The sequence below is a fragment of the Metarhizium robertsii genome (genome assembly GCF_000187425.2).
Source record: "Metarhizium robertsii ARSEF 23 chromosome Unknown MAA_Scf_4, whole genome shotgun sequence".
In the NCBI taxonomy this organism is placed as follows: domain Eukaryota; kingdom Fungi; phylum Ascomycota; class Sordariomycetes; order Hypocreales; family Clavicipitaceae; genus Metarhizium; species Metarhizium robertsii.
In genome coordinates, this window is record NW_011942182.1 from 2,367,912 (window position 1) to 2,385,201 (window position 17,290).

The 17,290-nt window shown below is 51.6% G+C and overlaps 9 protein-coding genes across 9 annotated transcripts; 5 read left to right on the plus strand and 4 right to left on the minus strand.

Annotated features, from left to right (window-relative positions):
* Positions 1-312: 312 nt before the first annotated feature.
* Positions 313-1,959, plus strand: MAA_02854 (RNA methyltransferase, TrmH family; the record flags this gene model as incomplete). Its single annotated transcript, XM_007820852.1, has 1 exon — positions 313-1,959. The coding sequence occupies one exon, from the start codon at positions 313-315 to the stop codon at positions 1,957-1,959; it is 1,647 nt and encodes a 548-aa protein (XP_007819043.1).
* Positions 1,960-2,756: 797 nt separating this feature from the next.
* Positions 2,757-4,087, plus strand: MAA_11103 (uncharacterized protein; the record flags this gene model as incomplete). Its single annotated transcript, XM_011413069.1, has 2 exons — positions 2,757-3,324; positions 3,384-4,087. The coding sequence occupies 2 exons, from the start codon at positions 2,757-2,759 to the stop codon at positions 4,085-4,087; spliced, it is 1,272 nt and encodes a 423-aa protein (XP_011411371.1).
* A 1,211-nt stretch (positions 4,088-5,298) lies between these two features.
* MAA_02855 (collagen-like protein Mcl1) lies at positions 5,299-6,075 on the plus strand (the record flags this gene model as incomplete). The annotated part of the gene is made up of 1 exon (XM_007820853.1): positions 5,299-6,075. The coding sequence occupies one exon, from the start codon at positions 5,299-5,301 to the stop codon at positions 6,073-6,075; it is 777 nt and encodes a 258-aa protein (XP_007819044.1).
* A 432-nt stretch (positions 6,076-6,507) lies between these two features.
* On the minus strand, positions 6,508-7,084 carry MAA_02856 (glutathione-dependent formaldehyde-activating enzyme; the record flags this gene model as incomplete). Its single annotated transcript, XM_007820854.1, has 3 exons — positions 6,508-6,588; positions 6,652-6,860; positions 6,964-7,084. 3 exons carry the CDS (start codon positions 7,082-7,084, stop codon positions 6,508-6,510), a joined length of 411 nt encoding a protein of 136 aa, XP_007819045.1.
* A 1,131-nt stretch (positions 7,085-8,215) lies between these two features.
* MAA_02857 (DNA-binding WRKY domain-containing protein) lies at positions 8,216-10,156 on the minus strand (the record flags this gene model as incomplete). The annotated part of the gene is made up of 2 exons (XM_007820855.1): positions 8,216-9,505; positions 9,557-10,156. 2 exons carry the CDS (start codon positions 10,154-10,156, stop codon positions 8,216-8,218), a joined length of 1,890 nt encoding a protein of 629 aa, XP_007819046.1.
* An 852-nt stretch (positions 10,157-11,008) lies between these two features.
* Positions 11,009-11,616, plus strand: MAA_02858 (Helix-turn-helix type 3; the record flags this gene model as incomplete). Its single annotated transcript, XM_007820856.1, has 2 exons — positions 11,009-11,167; positions 11,314-11,616. The coding sequence occupies 2 exons, from the start codon at positions 11,009-11,011 to the stop codon at positions 11,614-11,616; spliced, it is 462 nt and encodes a 153-aa protein (XP_007819047.1).
* A 1,665-nt stretch (positions 11,617-13,281) lies between these two features.
* Positions 13,282-14,339, minus strand: MAA_02859 (Tetratricopeptide repeat-containing; the record flags this gene model as incomplete). The annotated part of the gene is made up of 4 exons (XM_007820857.1): positions 13,282-13,390; positions 13,438-13,676; positions 13,740-13,882; positions 13,946-14,339. 4 exons carry the CDS (start codon positions 14,337-14,339, stop codon positions 13,282-13,284), a joined length of 885 nt encoding a protein of 294 aa, XP_007819048.1.
* A 755-nt stretch (positions 14,340-15,094) lies between these two features.
* MAA_02860 (Ribosomal protein L44e) lies at positions 15,095-15,723 on the plus strand (the record flags this gene model as incomplete). Its single annotated transcript, XM_007820858.2, has 3 exons — positions 15,095-15,115; positions 15,344-15,621; positions 15,684-15,723. 3 exons carry the CDS (start codon positions 15,095-15,097, stop codon positions 15,721-15,723), a joined length of 339 nt encoding a protein of 112 aa, XP_007819049.2.
* A 355-nt stretch (positions 15,724-16,078) lies between these two features.
* MAA_02861 (ureidoglycolate hydrolase) lies at positions 16,079-17,186 on the minus strand (the record flags this gene model as incomplete). Its single annotated transcript, XM_007820859.1, has 3 exons — positions 16,079-16,689; positions 16,763-17,006; positions 17,076-17,186. 3 exons carry the CDS (start codon positions 17,184-17,186, stop codon positions 16,079-16,081), a joined length of 966 nt encoding a protein of 321 aa, XP_007819050.1.
* Between the last annotated feature and the right edge of the window lie 104 nt (positions 17,187-17,290).

Sequence of the window (17,290 nt, forward strand, 5' to 3'; positions counted from 1 at the left end):
GCCTACAAAAATTGGATTGGTTCTCATGCTCTGAGAAGGAAATGTCGTGGCTCGTGGTTTCTAATGCTAATAAGTAACTTCGACGCGACTTAAGTGGACTCATGGACTCATGGCAACTTGGTGGGCTTGGCCTGGAGCCAATCACAGACGCCTATTAGTCCTTACCGCCTTCTTTACCCCTGCAATTGGCGGCAGAAAAAGAGGAAGGAGCCTCACTCGATCGCGTCGGAGACAAATTTCGTCACATGCTTCGTACTCTCACGTATTACATTTGGGCTAACGCGGCGGACTATTACAGTCGCGTATAATGCCATGATAAGGGCAGCAAGATGGCCAGCTGTTGGTCAACGCTGCATGCTACGTCAATCGTTACATAACATCCCAGCGCTCATTGTCCCCCAGTTTGTCCGCTGCGCAAGTTTATCCTCTATACATCGAGGGCTAAAACGATCCGAACGAGCGCAATTTGGCGAGTCTCGTTCCTGGACGGCAACGCACGATGACAGAAGTCACAGCTTTAGCCGAATTGGGCGAACAACGAAGGCTTTAGATGGCGCTGCCTCTAAACGGCAACAGCAAAAACTTCGGAAGAAGCTTGATCGCAAAGCTTCAGAAATTGGTGACGAAGACGACGTTGGCAGGCAGACCAGGAGGAAGCGGTTTCTTGATCCGGAATTCTCTTTTGGGAAAAGAAGTCTGGTATATCAATTGAAACATGGCCTGCTGAAGGATACAGCCGCCTCGCTAGATTTGGAGCAACCGGTTCGGCCGCGACACTTCCATGGGAACGACAAATTGCCTCGGCGAAATTCTCGAGACTTACAATCCTACTCACGGCCTCAAAGCCCGCAAAACCCGCAAAAGCGACGGCCACGGATAGAAAACCGCGAAGATGGCACTATCGAGGATGCCATAGCGAGGCCAAGAAGGCGCGGCATGTTGCCTATGACCATCACATATACTACTGCGGCATCACAATTCCTATACGGACGATCCGTTGTCAAGGCAGCGCTGCAACAAGGAAGGCGCCAACTCTACAAGCTATACGTTTACGGCGGAGAGAACCGTAGAGGTGTCGATGACAACGACGTCATAATAAACCTAGCGAAGGCTCGCGGTGTCCCCGTTACTATTGTGCCTAACGAAGACCAGCGATTAATGGACAAGATGAGCATGGGCCGCCCACACAACGGATTTGTTTTGGAGACATCGCCTCTACCGCAGCTACCTGTGAAAGCCCTAGGCAGCTTGGAAGAGTCGCCCTCTAAGCTGGGGTTCCATATCGAGCTTGTGCATCAAACCATGGAACAAAAGGCCATCAATGGAGAGAATACATTTGTGCCCAAAGCGAATAATTCTGCGATGAAGCCACTTGTACTTCTTTTGCATGAAATTTTGGATCCCGGAAATCTCGGTGCTCTACTCCGTACTGCGAGCTACATGGGCGTTGACGCTGTCGGAATAACTAGCCGCAACTCATCAGCATTGACACCTGTGGTGCTCAAGTCGGCGGCAGGGGCAGCTGAGGAGGTCACCATATTCACAGTCGATTCGCCAATCGAGTTCCTAGAAGGCTCCAGGGCGGCGGGCTGGAAGACTTATGCTGCAGTGGCGCCCCCAGAGTCGAAACTGCTCAAGATTCATGGCGACAAATTCATATCGACGGACTGTGTGGAGCAGACGAGCCCCTTGGATCAACACCCTTGTGTGCTGGTGCTTGGGAATGAGGGGCATGGTCTACCGAGACAAATCAAGGTTGCTGCGGATTTTGAGCTCTCGGTGCCCCGATTTGTCCAGGGAAGCTCTGTGGACAGTTTAAACGTTAGTGTTGCTGCTGGATTACTCTGCCACACATTTGTGAAGGGCTCGGCGAGGAACAAGAACCGCGTGAACCAAACCCCCGAAGCAGATTCGTCAAAGAGAAAAGCGGCTGAGGAAACAAGCGAGCCTCTCTTCTGATAAGTTTTGGGATAGAAAAGCTCACTATACCTTTACATATTATATTAATCTTGTACAGCTCCTGTATAACAACCACTTTACCTACCTAATAGTAACTCAATAAGCTGGGTGTTATTGGCCCATTTTCCAATCTAGAGATGCTAACCTATAGGCGGGCAGTAAATGACATTGGTAGAGCACGAACAGCTTTAAATCTGCTGTCACAAGTTCACAACCCTGAGAAGAGGCCCTGGCCGCCATTGTTCGTTTCCAAGTACACATGTACCAAACATCACCCAACAGCCCACTGATTGGTCACCGACGTACATAAAGTACTTAGTGTGACCAAACCCCTACTGTAGAGGGGTCAGGCCCTTGAATGTCGTCAGCTCTATGTTGGCCCGACGTGGCGCCCGTGCAACATTCCAGAGGATCAATTGAGACAGCCCAGGACATTTTGAGCTTCAATATCTGGCGCAGATGCATACAACAGGAATCAGCCTTGAGCACCTTAAGTTTCTCTGCCATGTCATTTAGCAGAGGATTTTTCATCCATCCTGGGTTGTGTCGTGGCTTGGCCCACGTCTGCCGTGATGCTGGTTTCCCCAGCCACCGTTTTTTGTTTATTTAAAATTGGTTTCGCGTGCATCTCGGATCGGCCCAGCACCACCGTTACAAACGTCCTGCACACAGTAGATCTTGCATCGCTCTATTTTACAGCATTGGAGGCACAGTTATTTAATACATATCACGGCTCGAGTGACATTAAGACTCACGCTCTGCATCTTTTGGACGGCGTATAACCGAATGCCACGACAATGGCCCCAGCGTCTACTCTGCTTCTACTTCCTGCCTCGTTCATAGCTTTCGTCTCACAAGCTCTTGCAGATAATCGACCTTTTCCAATCGCTATCAAGAAGCAGTCCCCAGGCTCGGGCGAAAAAATATTAAGAGAACATCTGGCATTTGCGCCACTCCTCCAGGTTGAGCCAGGAGTTGTATCTTCCTTCGACGCGCCGTCAGATGAACCACATCAAAACGTCGACGGCACTTCTCGATTCTACCCGCCTTTCGTAAGACACATCCGCGAAACCGAAGATAATGTGTTGCGGCGTGCAGCAGAAGCTCTGGCCTTGTTGGAAAGGAGATCATCGTGTCCTTCCGGGATGAACAGCTGTGCTCAGCAGGGATCGCCCAACAAATGCTGCCAGCAAGGAACTTATTGCACTGATGTGCCCGACACTGACGTAGGCCATGTCGCATGTTGCCCCAATGGCTCAACATGCGGCGGAGGAGTTGGATCGTGTCCGTCCGGCGCGGCAAGTTGTGCAGCGGCTTTGGGCGGCGGCTGCTGCATTCCAGGATACGTTTGCCAAGGTGTGGGCTGTAAGTCCTCCTCTGCTCGTCCTCTCAACTAAGAATTGCATGCTAATATAGCTACGCAGGCGTTCCAAGCGCATCGGCGACTCCTATCCAACCGTCCCAACCACAAGAAACCGCCACATCGACGAAAACAACAATGGTTGGAGGGAGTCCGACCACAGTCATCGTAACAGTTACTCAAACTGCTTCGCCGGAAGCGACGACAAGAACTACCACACAAAATGTCACACCTTCCGGCACAAGCACCAGCGTTGGTACTAACACGAAGATCGATTCTGCCACAGGAAATCCTCCTTGGCGACCAACAGGTTCTTCTGAAATCACGTCAGCTCCCGAGAGCACGTCAATCACACAGTCCGGCTGCCCAACAGGCTTCTATGGATGCCTTGCCACCCATGGTGGAGGGTGCTGTCAAACTGACCGCGACTGCCATACGTATTCATGCCCGGCTCCGTCTTCCACGACTTTGCTCTCCAATGGAGCTACCATTGTTGTTCCTGCCACAGACTTGCCAAATCCTACGGGAAGCTCTTCATGTGCTGACGGATGGTTTATGTGTGGACAGAATGCCGGCCCCGTAGCCGGTTGCTGCCCGTCTGGGTACTCTTGTGGTACAGCCAGCTGTTTCACGGCTGGAGCCACGGAGACTGGCAAAATACAAAAGCAGGCGCCGGATCAGTCGCCTGCCGGAAAGACCGCCATTAGGACTTCTGCAACGTGGATGTTGGTCGTTACGGCATCTTTATTATTAAATTTTGGGTGGTAACTCACTGAACAGAAGGAATAATTGATAGACTGGAGATGCAAATGCGAAAAAGCGGGTGCAAATATGAGATATGAGATATTGACAGATTCGACGAGAGCCATGACTTGATACCAATAGAAGACGAGCCATAGAACGGACTATAGAAAATTGTACTGGGCTTTTATATCATGACCACCAAACACTGTGTTTGTTAATGGCTACCTGTAAACTCACACAGGCTTATCTTGGTGATGATACATAAAGTATGTAGCCGTGATGGGTAGTGCAGTGGATACGACGATCCGGGCGACAGACCCGAACCCAGATGCAAGGTCCCGCATCGCATTGTTGCAATATGGAGCTGGACACATTGCACCCAGTTGGTGGCACTATTTGGTCAAATACTAACTGTACCAGTTACTTGAGTACTTAGGTACTTGAGTAGATACAACCTTACTTAAGTAGAATGCACGGCTTTGGCTGGTGCCATCCAGGTACCGAGCAGGTGTGTTTTCCTAGTATTTGTGAAATATCCAAGGCACCTAGTAGATAGTGGGTATTTTGAAGTTGACTCATGCTTCAAACCTCACTCCTCACCCCTCGTCTCCATCGTCATGGAATCTGACACCATTTGTGTACGTATAATACGGAGACAGCGTGATGGAGCCCTTATTCAGAACACTGGGTAATCACCCCATTCGATACATTCTAGGTTTGTTCCGTATAAAATGTCCGATGCAAGCTTCAATTTCTTGGCGCTCATGCATAACCCATTGTTCTCTCCCACCTACGTTTTGCCCTGTTGTCCTTCCGGGCTCTCTTGCCGTTTGGGATTGAATCATTTCCATGTTTCCCAAACCGGACCTGCCTGCAGTAAGCTAGGCGACGCCAAGACATGATATCCGCTACTGCTGGTCAGTCCCATCTTCGTCTGCAGGAGCACCCACGAAGTAGTCTTAGCTGGGACAGGGCACAATGGCAGGTTGCTTGCCATCTCTTAGAATGGAAAGTGCCGACCTGCTCGGTAGAGCTTTTTCAATTTTGATACACCTCGTGCTCTTCTTTTGCTGAATCCTTCTCTTCTCTTTTCCTCTTTCACACCACTGCATCTTACCGCTCTCCCCCGCAAGCATTGATTTCAGTTTGCTTTTTTTGTTGCTCATTCTTACTTCATCTATCTTGGACGCTCACAAATTACCCGTCAACCCACAAAGCTCATCACTTTCTACATCATGAAGCACTGCCTCAAGTTCCTCACGGTTTCCACGGCCCTCTTGCTCCCTGCCACAGCTTCACGCACGGTTATGCGTGACGGTACTGATGGCAAGGGTATGGGCAACCCGGCCAAGGTCTGTTATCCTGAAGTCAATGGCTCCGGGGTAGTCCCGCCTTGCATTTCCATCTCCAATATCGAGTCTGCTTGCCAGCCCAATGGCACTGACTCCATCGACTTCAATGCTCACGCTCAGTGCATGTGCCAGGGCAGCTACTTTGTGGATTGGCGTGGTTGCCAGAACTGTCTCTTCGTCCACGGATTCCGCAGTGCTCGCGATCACGTCTACTGGGAAAGAGTTCTTTCTGTTGCTTCTGACTCTCTGTGCCAAGGCACTCCCACGGCGGCCTTTTCGGCCATTTTCTCTTCTGTCCAGGCCAATACCCGCGACGCCCCTTTTGTCACCACCGGCGATACCATGTCCTTGGATAAGTTCCCGGGCAAGACGGACGTTAGCCTATACTATACAGCTACCGGTCCTCAAGGCCCTGGAGCCATTACTGGTGGTCCTGCCACGGCCACCCGTGTCTCGCATCCCTCTGCTACTAACCTGACGGCTTCGAACACCAGTGGCAACAGCAACAAGAATACACCATCGCGGACCGGATCTGGATCCGTGTCTGAGAACGCAAGCATTACGAGGCCATCCTCATCTACCTCTACCGGCGGTGCCCCAGCACAAGGAACCGGCATGGCAATGGCTATTGCGGGGGCTGCTCTGGTTCTCGCTTTGTAAATAGAATAGTGGAATGTTGAGGGGTTTGCAACGTGCTGATTATGATAATGACGAGATGGGGTAATGGGTAATGGCAATGGTGATAGAGCTTGGATGGTATCAGTACAGTCTATTAAGGAACAATACCACTTTCATGTTGATACTAACATGTTTGTTTTCATTTCGTGACATGTGGGAGTCCCTAGATGCGATCATTTCCTTAACGCATCAACGTTGAGCCTCGCACAATGTCGGCGGCCTCGGTATTGCGCAAGCTAATCTCCAGAGATGTCTCCAGACAAGTCAGTTTCACATCTGCGGGTCGCGATTTACTTGGACGTCGGGGGCAAGGTATGTCTTGCCAATTCTAGGCTGCCATCTTCTCAATTGTTTTTAAGCTTTATCATTACATCATCACCTCAGCCGTCTCGATACATGAATGAAATGCCAACATTACTCGGGCATGTGCTTGAAAGGCTTGGCCAAGTGCTCCTGGCAAAAGGGCAACTTTCCAACAGTCCAAATCTCAGTGTCCTAGAATGCATTAGCTCGTTACAATATCTAGACCATAAAATGAGGGGCGAGACTATAACTCACCGGCTTCAGGTTCTTCTTCAGTTCAGAGTCCAAAGTACCGGCCTTAAGGGCAATGATCTCGGGAGCAGCATCGGGGTCATGGGCAATGGGGGAGCCGCACTCGGAGCAGAAAAGGCGATGGACGTCTTTCCCAGAGGAGCCTTTGCCGGTCCATTTCTTGATGGGGCCTTTGATGGTGAGCTTGTCTTTGGGGACGACGGCGACGAGGGCTGCAGTTTGGTCAGTGAGGGTTTTAAAACGGGGGATTGTGCGGAGGGACGGAGGGAGAACGGGGGCTCCGTATCCGGGTTGATTGTGGGAATCGGCACGTACAGTAGGTGGAACCACTCTGGCGCTGGCAGTCATCGCAGTGGTCGTAGCCCGTGATGATGGGAGCCTCGACGTCGGCGGAGTATGTGACGGCTTTGCAGAGGCAGTGTCCGGTGAGAGGCATGTTGGGCAATGTCGTGTTTTGGCCTGTCTTGGAAATGTCAAGATTGAATCGAGCGTCTAGGGATTGTAATGCTTTGAAGAAAGATGGAAAGAGCAGAGGGGCGTTCCCTGCGACCTGTTCTCGACTCTTTATACTGTTGACGGCTTGCTTTCATGGTGGGGTAAGTGACGACTTGATAGGCTAGACTGTCTCATGGGGATGGATAGTACTCCTCCGTTCGTAGTCGAGCTCGATGGAAATAGCTGAGCTCCTGTTGCAAGAAGCTCTGGTGGGGCAGGTGACGTGGAATTTCCCAGCGTGTGGATGCCAATTGCATTTTCGCTTTGTTCAGTCGTTTTGTGGAGTTGATCTGCAGGTTCGTTGGGCTGTGCCATTTGAATTGCCGGTGGCGCTTGTGACATTCTCCCGTGAGGTAAGAGACGATTTCGTTTTCATCATTCGTCGGTACAAACGAGGATAGATGGATACGACGGGCGTTTCTCCGGCAGTATTTGTGTTCTGGTGCCTGACTCGGCTGTCGTACTTCGCTGGGGTGATGGTATTGTTTCGTTCCCTAGAACAAAGCACATGCCGTCCGGAATATTTGGAACAATAGAATGTCAATTTCGTTTCTCTGGCCCCCGCGGCCGAGCCGGAGTCATGAATTTGTCATTTTCGATGCCGTGATCCGTATACCTGTCGACTGCATGGGCAACTGGCGGTGCGGAGATGCTTCTGTGGACGTTAGCCTTTTTTCCCGGCGGGGCAGCGGGAAACGGAGGCGGCTGTCAGTTTAGTTTAGAATCAATACGGAGGAGTACGAGGTATGGTTTGGGAATTTGGAATTCATCCTGGTCGCGTACCTTGGTTGCAAAACCACGCCGGCGGCAACGCGGCGGCGAAGCATGTGTGCAATTGTCAGCTGACCATCGCTTCCCATTGTTTTCCTTTCTGCTGCACAGACCAATTGAGATGAGGCCTCATTTTTGCATGTGCGGTCAGGATCGACAACATGCACACTGCGGCGTGCTTCCCCCAGCCGCTGAATCACCTTGCCCTCGATGAGTCTATTTTGTGCCAGAGGTCCATGCTTGTGCAACGTTCGGGCCCGGCCCGTTCTGTCTCAATGCGTCGGTACTAGTACTCGGTGCGTCACCTCACGGCGTTTGCCGTCTGTTTCAATGTTGCCGCACAAGCCCAAGCAATTCCAATTCTCCAGAGGAGGATGCAGACGTCCAGAAAAGCCACGTTGCCCAGAGCGAAGTGGTCAGCGACAAACAAGCGGAGCAAGGTGGACCGGTATATTGCCTTCAAGGTCGGCTGAGCATGTTCGAGGATGTAAGCATCCATGGAGGACATCCGTAAGTCTCGGATATCAACAGTCGACGCTTCATCCGCCTTGGTTTCCGCAGATGTTGAAACGCTCGGGATCTTCTCTGGTCGACGTCGCAAATACTGTATAGATTTGAAGAAGAGGTAGTCCATCAGACTGGCAGATTGCAGAGGCGGAGATCCCTTCTTTAAAAGCAAGTCTGGCAACAGCTGCGGCTCGCTCACCCAGATGGTAGCACTGTCCATGAACTCGGTGAATACAGCCTCGAAGTCATGCGCATAACGCACAAAGCGGGTATAAAAAATCGGCGTGAGAACCTTAAGCTCTAACAACCTTCTGTCTTCGACTGAACCATGCCAAGGTGGTGACGTGAATGTCTCCTCGGACTTTGAAAGAATCCCACTCGACACATACCTGACTGACATTGGTTTCTGGCATTGCTCAACTAGAAATTTCAGGTAACGGCGGAAGGCAGTCTCAAGTTGTCGTTCTGTCTTTGTCGCATGCCTTCCGAGGCTTTCTTTCAGCGGTTCAGGTCTATACCATACATGAAGCTCGCGCTTGAAGAAAAGTACTGCAGCTTCTTTGACAATCCGTGGGAAGGTTGCAAATCCAACCCAACACCACGTCAAAAGGAACCTCATCTTGGCTACTGGGCCCATGGCAGCCGGGTCGATAGCTTCTCCCTGTGAAAGAAGCCTGGTAACCAGCTTGGTATGGCCTTTCGATGAGTTTAGGTTGATTGTAACATCAATGCCCCGGAAACCTTCCATTCCAGGACCAAGTGGATCGCTAGCAATTAATGAGTAGGCTCCCTTTCGCGAGTTGAAGGGCGAAACATGGAAATCTTTCGCCCATGAGCCTTTGACGCGAGACAGCGGAGTGTCCTCAGACCTTGGTCCAGTGAGATACTGGGAGTCAGCCGAGAAGTCGCGAAGGACAAGATATGGGCGTCTCTCGTCAAACGTGTTATTTACTTCAAGCACAATAGCAGACAATATCTTGTCCTCTGAGTACAGATACCAGAACGAAACCGGATTAAAGTGATAACCCAGGAACCTCGCAGCCGTGACTAGGTAGGCATGCGGATAGGCAGATGGTTCGACACCCTATTTCTTCTTAGCATGTGTTTTCATGATTGGTGTGCTATGAAGCCTCACCTGAGACTTGAGGTATTCGTCCAATTTGCCTCGGAGCCCATGAGCGTTGTGCCCCCTCTGCATATAATCGGCATCATTCACCGTGTACCATCCTCCTCGAAACAACTTGTACATCAAGTCCCAGGAGCTATAAGATTGATCATCAATCATCAACATCCCATTGACATTACCAGTGCTTCCCACAGGAACTCCCACGACCAAATATGAATAACCAAATGAATGATTCTTGGGGAATAGCCGCGTGTGAGTTGTCTTGCAGGGTATCAGATATGGCTGTGCAGGACCCTTCAAATCTATAATCGGTTTTAGGAGTTGAGAAACCGACAAGAGACCCATAGCAACTGCTCCAGCAATCGGTATGAGGCCAGTATACAAGAATTTTGCCAAGTAGATTGCAAACGTCAGAAGAGCATGGCGATGTCCAAAGCCGATAGCGACGGCGCCGAGAAGTAGGTCCAGCCAACTTCCCATCAACGTATAATACAGTAGAATAAAAGCAGACGCGAGAAATACGCGTGTTCCATGGTGAAAGATGTGATCTGCGCCATCAAGGATTCGAATTATTTGCGGCCATGACGAGTCTTCAAACACTCCGTCCATGGTAAGGAGCGGACACGGGCTTGGATCACGGCAATACCGCCGCACTCAACCCCAACGGGGCTGTGTGTTTATGGAAGGCAGCAAAAGAAAGAGGGTGTTAGGATGGAAGAGGAGATTACTGTATGTATGCTGTTCTCGTCGAAAAGGCGGGCCACGAGTTCATCAATCACGCTGTCGAGCCATCAAGGTACTTCAAGATGTCATGATGTGCAGACACCCAGACCTTAGCACAACGCACAACCAAAGTGATCAAACTGCGCTGCATGTGCCGAGATGGTCCGACACGACAGTGGCGTGCGCCCTGGCAAAAACGGATTTCAGCACGTTCAACGCTCCATACGCACCAAATACAGTCGATTCAATGTTAGTCATCCACTAAAGGCCTGGCATGTCGTCATTTATTAACATTGCACTGCCAGGGGCGGATCAACCGCAGCCGTGGATGTCCTGTTTCTTCGTCTTAGGTAAGCGACTGCCCCCACCTGACTCGGTACTTGGTACCAGGCGTGTGTGTGGCTCCCCGTGGAATGTGCTAGAGACAGGCCAGCAAGGTGGCGCTTCGTGCCGACTTTGCACGCACAGCCTTTGTCCAGTGAACCCCACGAAGGCCTTTATCTCCACCTCGCCGATTGACTCAAATCCGCCTCATGCGCTCATCATCCCCATATATTTCACTCTCCCAACCAAAAGACAAGACTTCTCTCGTAACGCAGACCTATACATACCAAGCATCTGAATCCATTCTGGATAATTGAATCAACGCAGCTCCCAAGCGCACGCTACTTTTTTATTCTTCTTTTGAAACCGTCTTTTCACCGTCTTCGCAACCCCATCACTCCACTAACCATCACCATGTCTGACTGGGATCAAGTCACCAAGATTGGCAGCAAGACCCGTGGCCCTGGTGCCGCGGAGCGCGAGACTGTCATCCGTGGAAAGAGTGCTTTAAACGCTGCTGCACGAAGCGGCGCTGTTATCGGAACCGAGAAGAAGTATGCTTCTTCCAACGCTGTACGTACACTCTGCGATGCCCCTCGAGAAGAATAGGTGCGAGTGATGGCGTACCTGCCATAGAGTTCACCTCTCCATGTCCAAGCCACGCAGGTGGCAATTCTTCTCAAATAGTGAAATGTTTTCAACTAACAGTTGCGTTCAAGGCTAGCGGTGGTGCTGAAGGTCAGCGCCTGACAAAGGTCGACCGATCCGACGAGATCATCAAGCCCAACACTGTCGGCAAGCTGGTTGGCGACACCATCTCTGCCGCCAGACAAAAGATGGAGCCTAAGATGACACAGAAGGATCTCGCCACCCGATGCAACACCACACAGGGCATTGTCGCTGACTTCGAACGAGGAACTGCCACTCCCGACCAAAAGGTTCTCGGGTCCATGGAGCGTGTCCTGAACGTCAAATTGCGTGGCGCTGACATTGGCGCTCCCAAGTTCCCTAACAAGAAGTAAGATGCTTACTAGGGGGCTGGGAAAGCAAACCAACGACAAAAAAGACACAAAATGAAATGTTCATCCACGACTTCATTTATAGCGAAAGGCTGGGCCATCTGAGTTTAAACGCTGAAAGAGAAACCTTTAACGGGGTTTTGAAAAGAAAAGTTTGGGGAGCAACGTGGGAGCCTATAGACTGGGTATAGAGGGAGTAAAATTTTCATCAACAGCAAAGGAAATTGAACAAATATACATATTTCTTTTCTGAATTATACCGTGGGAGGTGGACCCTGTGCACTTGGTTACGTTTTCTATTCACCGGGACAGTTATGCCAGCTGGCAGCAGTTGTTTTTCCAGGCACTAACAACATTGTAAACGTGACAGAACCTGTGCTTGTAAACATTACGAAAGACAAGTTTCTTGAGTTTCTTGCTGTTGGTGAGAAGTCAAGTTTTTCCTTTTCGTCCCACACACTCAAGCACCTTAATTGTGACCTGCTCTTATCACCAAGCATCAGCATGGGCACAATCAACACAGTAGAACCCGTCAAACCGCCCTCTAGCAGTTTTCCATCTACGAATTCCCAACATGACATACAGACCCCGCTCAAAGCTGTCCCCGAGAGAAGCGGCTGCCGCTCAGTCAAATCCATTGTCGCTTGGCTAGAGTCATCATCCAGCACCCAGCCATGGTCCCCACGAAGCAACGCCGTCGACATGGCACACGATCTTTCCGCAGGCTCGCTATCAAGTTGTCATCAGCCACAGAGCTACAATCACAGTGCTTCCGGGGCAAGCGAAATCGAAGATTACTCGTTAACATATCTCCAGTACAAGGACTATTTCACCGGTGCGCCCCTGGCTAGGTGCCTAGACCCTGAAAGGCGGTCATCAACAGAACATCAAAGAACAAACAAGTCGGTAGTGAGGCAATCAGCTCGGCCATCGGTACCTGATTTTTCAACAGAAATAAGCGGTGGCCCAGGGCATGCTAGGCAGAAGTCTGAATCCAGAGAGCACCGAGCAATGAAGAAGTCAGATGGGGGTGAAGTTTCATTCATCCAGAGGGATCCAGGAGAGGTGAGGGCGTTTTAGAATAACGTTCGATCGTATCTGGCTATCTCGGATGACGAGTTAGAACATGAAGTTCCGGGACGAAATGGCCAAAAATTGGTGATGGACGAATCCAGTTCCAGGTTAGATCCGATCCCATACGAATAACTGCAAGCGGAGTCAGTGTCACTGACTTTGAGGACGTCCTAGTTTAGACATTCCAGAACCACGGTAGTTACATCTTCTCACAGAAGACACAGTCAGACGCTATCGCCTTTGGAACGAGCGATGTCGGACCTGGATGATTTCTTTGACGAACAAAACGATGAAGAGTGACGACTTCCTCAACACACCCCTGACATGACTGCTACCCTAGACTAGATTGGCACATACCATACGAGTTGCATTTGGACACGGGGCATGGGACCATTTTTGCATCTATTCTGAATATCATGTGGTTATAAAAAAGAAAAGAAAAGAGTTACCGTGATGCTCGTTGTGCCAACTGCCGCGTGCTATGGAGCACAGCCATCTTCAGGACGAGTACTTTTTATTGTTTCAATACTTCTAATCCTCGCGGCCATGTGCGCCTATCATTATGCCCATATAAACCAATCCTGTAAAACATCCCTACGAAGACACCTTTGCGCGATACTTGGTTGCCGCCTGGTCAAACAAGTCGCTCTTTGCCTCCAAATCAACCAGCAGCGCATGGTTTGGGTCAACCGTTTTGAGCGACCTGCTCCGGTTAGTACCATAAACAACTTTAGAAAATGTGGAACATACGCAGCGTAATCTGATGCATCTCCACCGGAAATCACAGTCAAAACCAGCATATTCGCAATGGCTTCAATATACTCCGGGTCCTTGCTCAACGCCTGCTCCAGGGCAGTTTGCGCCTCCTCCAAACGACCGAGGTGTAGTTCGCAGACGGCCTGCGAGACGAGACTCCGTATCGAGGCTGTTGACGGAGCCTGGGCGAGCTCTTCGTAGACGTAAAATGCCTGCTGGTATTTCTCACCGCCCTACGACCTAGTCAGCTTCATGTCGCGTTTCCGCGTGGCTTCGCGGAACAAGACATCACTGACCACTCTAAGCCCAACCCAGGACTCGGCAAGGTTCACCAACAAGCTGTCCTGTGCCCATCTCCTCGCAGCGGAGACTTCCTTGACGGCGAGGTCGGTTCGATTCTGCTGGAGGTGGATTTGGATAATCAAGGCCACGGCTTCCACTGTTTCCCCGAGTAAGCTTCAACGTTTCAATCAGTGGCTCTCCAGCAGCTCCCAAGACATACAACTTCCTTGATGTTGTGACAACAGAGCAATGGCCTCCTCTGACTTGCCGGCAGCCTGTAGGACGGTTCCGCCGACGACCTGAACGGTGACGTTGTCAGCCGCCGAGGAAGCCAGCTTCTCAACGGTCTTCAGCGCAGCATCAGTCTTGCCTAAGGAATATTCGGCATAGGCGCCAAGGACCTCCAGATCTGGCTCCCCTGCACCCTTGACCTCTGCGACGACATCCTCAGCCTGACCAAGTGCGATGCGAGCCCGCAGGACTAGGACGCGCGCGGGGAGAGCATTGTCGGCGGAGAAGGACGAGGTATCGAAATCGACGACTTCCTGGTACTGGCCTTGGTGGAAATGGTTGTGAATATTGATCAATTCACCTTCTGCGGAATAGGGATCCATGATGAGCGACTGCTATGGTATTGTCTTGTCACCTTTGTTGGGCTCGGCGATAGAGACATGCGTTTGTTGGCCTTCCAGCTCATAGTGGGGTGCGCTGGTTGCGCCAGGGGCTTTGGGCAGTTGACTATGATGAAGCTGAGCTAACTGTTTTGGGAAGCTGCCGCAGTGCTGCTTTAGCTTACTCGAGGTGCCGCCTTGAAAAACTCGAATTGACATGTAATTTATATAAAGAAGATATGGGGATAGAGTAAAGTTGAGCCGTATACAAAATTCAAGTAGTATTCATATTTTAGTATTTTCAGTCGGCATGTCTTAATCCCCAAGTTGTCCTTTTTGTCCTTTTTGTCCTTTTTATCGGGCTTGCAGCAGCGCTGCGGACAACCAGTTCAGGATAATTGCGGGGCAGCTCTCAAGACTCTGAGTGCACACCCGGGAATTGAGGCATCAAAAGTGGTCGCGGGCCCACCCTCTCAAATACATCCAATCAGAGGCGGACGTTTACCCTAGTTTCCCACAAAGCGAGAAATCACCAAAACCTACCAAATTTCCATTGTGGCCTCGCAACTTCAGCATCACCAAACACCCAAATAACGACACCCGCACAACGTCGTCAAGATGGTAGGTCTCTCAAATGCTCTTCTACCCAACTCTGCACGCTCCAACGACAAGTCGATTTGATTCATCTATCGAATGGTACGAGTTTTGCCCACCGCCGCACGAATGACAGTTTCTCCGACCGATACATTCTTTCTCTGATGGCAGCGGCGGGGGGAAGAGTACGATGCTTCCCAGCCGCGGTTGGGCAATGTTTGCCCACGGAATACAGCATTTTCCATGAACGCCTTATATTTTTGACGAAACACTTCTCGCCTCGACAACTGTCTTTTCTTGCGCGGACTGGTGGCATTTCGCGTTTACCCCCCGATGAATCTAGACTTTGATCAGATGTGGGCAAATTCGGTTACGGCAGCGGCTGACATGTATTTTTCTCTCTCTGCAATTAGGTCAACATTCCCAAGACCCGAAACACCTACTGCAAGGGCAAGGAGTGCCGCAAGCACACCCAGCACAAGGTCACCCAGTACAAGGCTGGCAAGGCCTCGCTGTTCGCCCAGGGTAAGCGCCGTTACGACCGAAAGCAGAGCGGTTATGGTGGTCAGACCAAGCCCGTTTTCCACAAGAAGGCCAAGACCACCAAGAAGGTCGTCCTGAGATTGGAGTGCGTCAAGTGCAAGACCAAGTGCCAGCTGGCCCTGAAGCGATGCAAGCACTTTGAGTTGGGGTACGTTTTTTTTCCTTTTCGCTTCAACACGCGGGGACGCGGATATACTGACAGCGACATAGTGGTGACAAGAAGACGAAGGGTGCGGCTCTGGTGTTCTAAGTGCATTATGTTGGGCTCGCTCAATTTCTTATGGTTATCCTTGCGGCATTCGGGGCTATCATGGACACTGGCGAAAGGAGGGTACATGTCCTCAGTTTTAGGGGGGATGGTTCATAGGGAATGAATGAAAAAAGAGAATTCTCTGTGTCAAGAAATTGCGACGAAAAGATGGCTATGGGGCGAAGAATCTATGTGATGACGACGAGATGAACCAAGACGCAAGGGGCCAACCGAAGACGATGGACACTCGCGGCGACGCATGACAATCCACCCGTCGCAACGCGTTGGTTGTCGTACCATGTTACAAGTTACTCGTCTGTCTATGCCGGTCCGTCGCAAATCAAATGTCTGTAGTCTAGAATCCCTCGCCCAGCAAAATAGTCCTCCCACCGCCATACCACAGCGTGCCAGTTCTCGCATCCAAGCCCTTCTCGTGGCCAACGACCCATTCACCGATATACTCGGCATCCTTCCTGTCCCACACCTCCCTCTCCAACCAGGCGTTCACGTCGTCAACAGCAGCCACCCACGCGGCCCTCTTCTCCGGCGTGTCATGATCGGCCTCGTCCAAGAACCGGCCCAGCGTGACGTGCGCGCTGGGCACCTGGTAGCGCGAGCCGACCTGCACCCCGGCCTCGCAGACCTTGCCAAACACGTCCCGCCGGAGGTGGTGATACGTGTACCCGTCGCCCTGGACGACAGCGTCAGCCGGGGCGTCGGGGCGAGTCGGGCCCGGCGACAGCGCCTCCTCCCCCGACGCCGGCAGGAAAGACACAGCAAAGGCAGACGTGTCATACGACACCATGGGCTTGACGACCCGCGCGCGGTGGAGGCGCGTGTACGACACGATGCCCGGGATGCTGGGCCGCAGGGCGGACACCAGTCCCCCCATCTCCGCGGCGGTCTTGGAAAAGGCCACCTCCAGCGTCGTCATGTGCATCCGGTGCGTGGGCATCAGCCATATCCCTTTTTTCAACAGTGGTCAGTCTCGAGCCCCGGGGGCTCGTGGATTTTTCTTGCTGGCGGAAAGAAGACGAACCCGGGGCAGCTCTCCTCAGCAGATGCTGCAACTTGGCCGCCAGCCGGACGATGTGGTCGGGCGGCCGCGCCCAAAACACCAGACAGTTGCGCTCGTCCTGGAAGCCGGGCTCGACGTGCGGACGCTCCAGCCGCAGGAGGGTCTGGTCAATGGAGAGGCCGGCGAAGTCGGGGGCCAGGAACTTGTCCCTTTGCTCGGCGTTTCGCCTTGTACGGTGCGCAGAGTAGAGCAGCTGGATCTCGGCCTACAGAGACGTCAGGTGCCGTTGGAAGAAAAGGGGGCGGGGTGAGGAGGAGAGAAAGGGTTGACTGACGGGATCGTCGTGGCAGGCGTTGATGAAGGCCGAGTACGGGTTCTCACCGGGTTGGAGCGAGGCGGCAGAGAGATTGTCCAGCCTGCTGCTTGAGTCATTTTCAACACCCATGACGGGGACGGGGGTGTTTTTGTCTTGATGCGCTCCGGGGGAAAAAGGGGGTGGGCTTCGTTGTATATCGGCGAGGAGGAAAATAGACTGACTTGTTGTATACG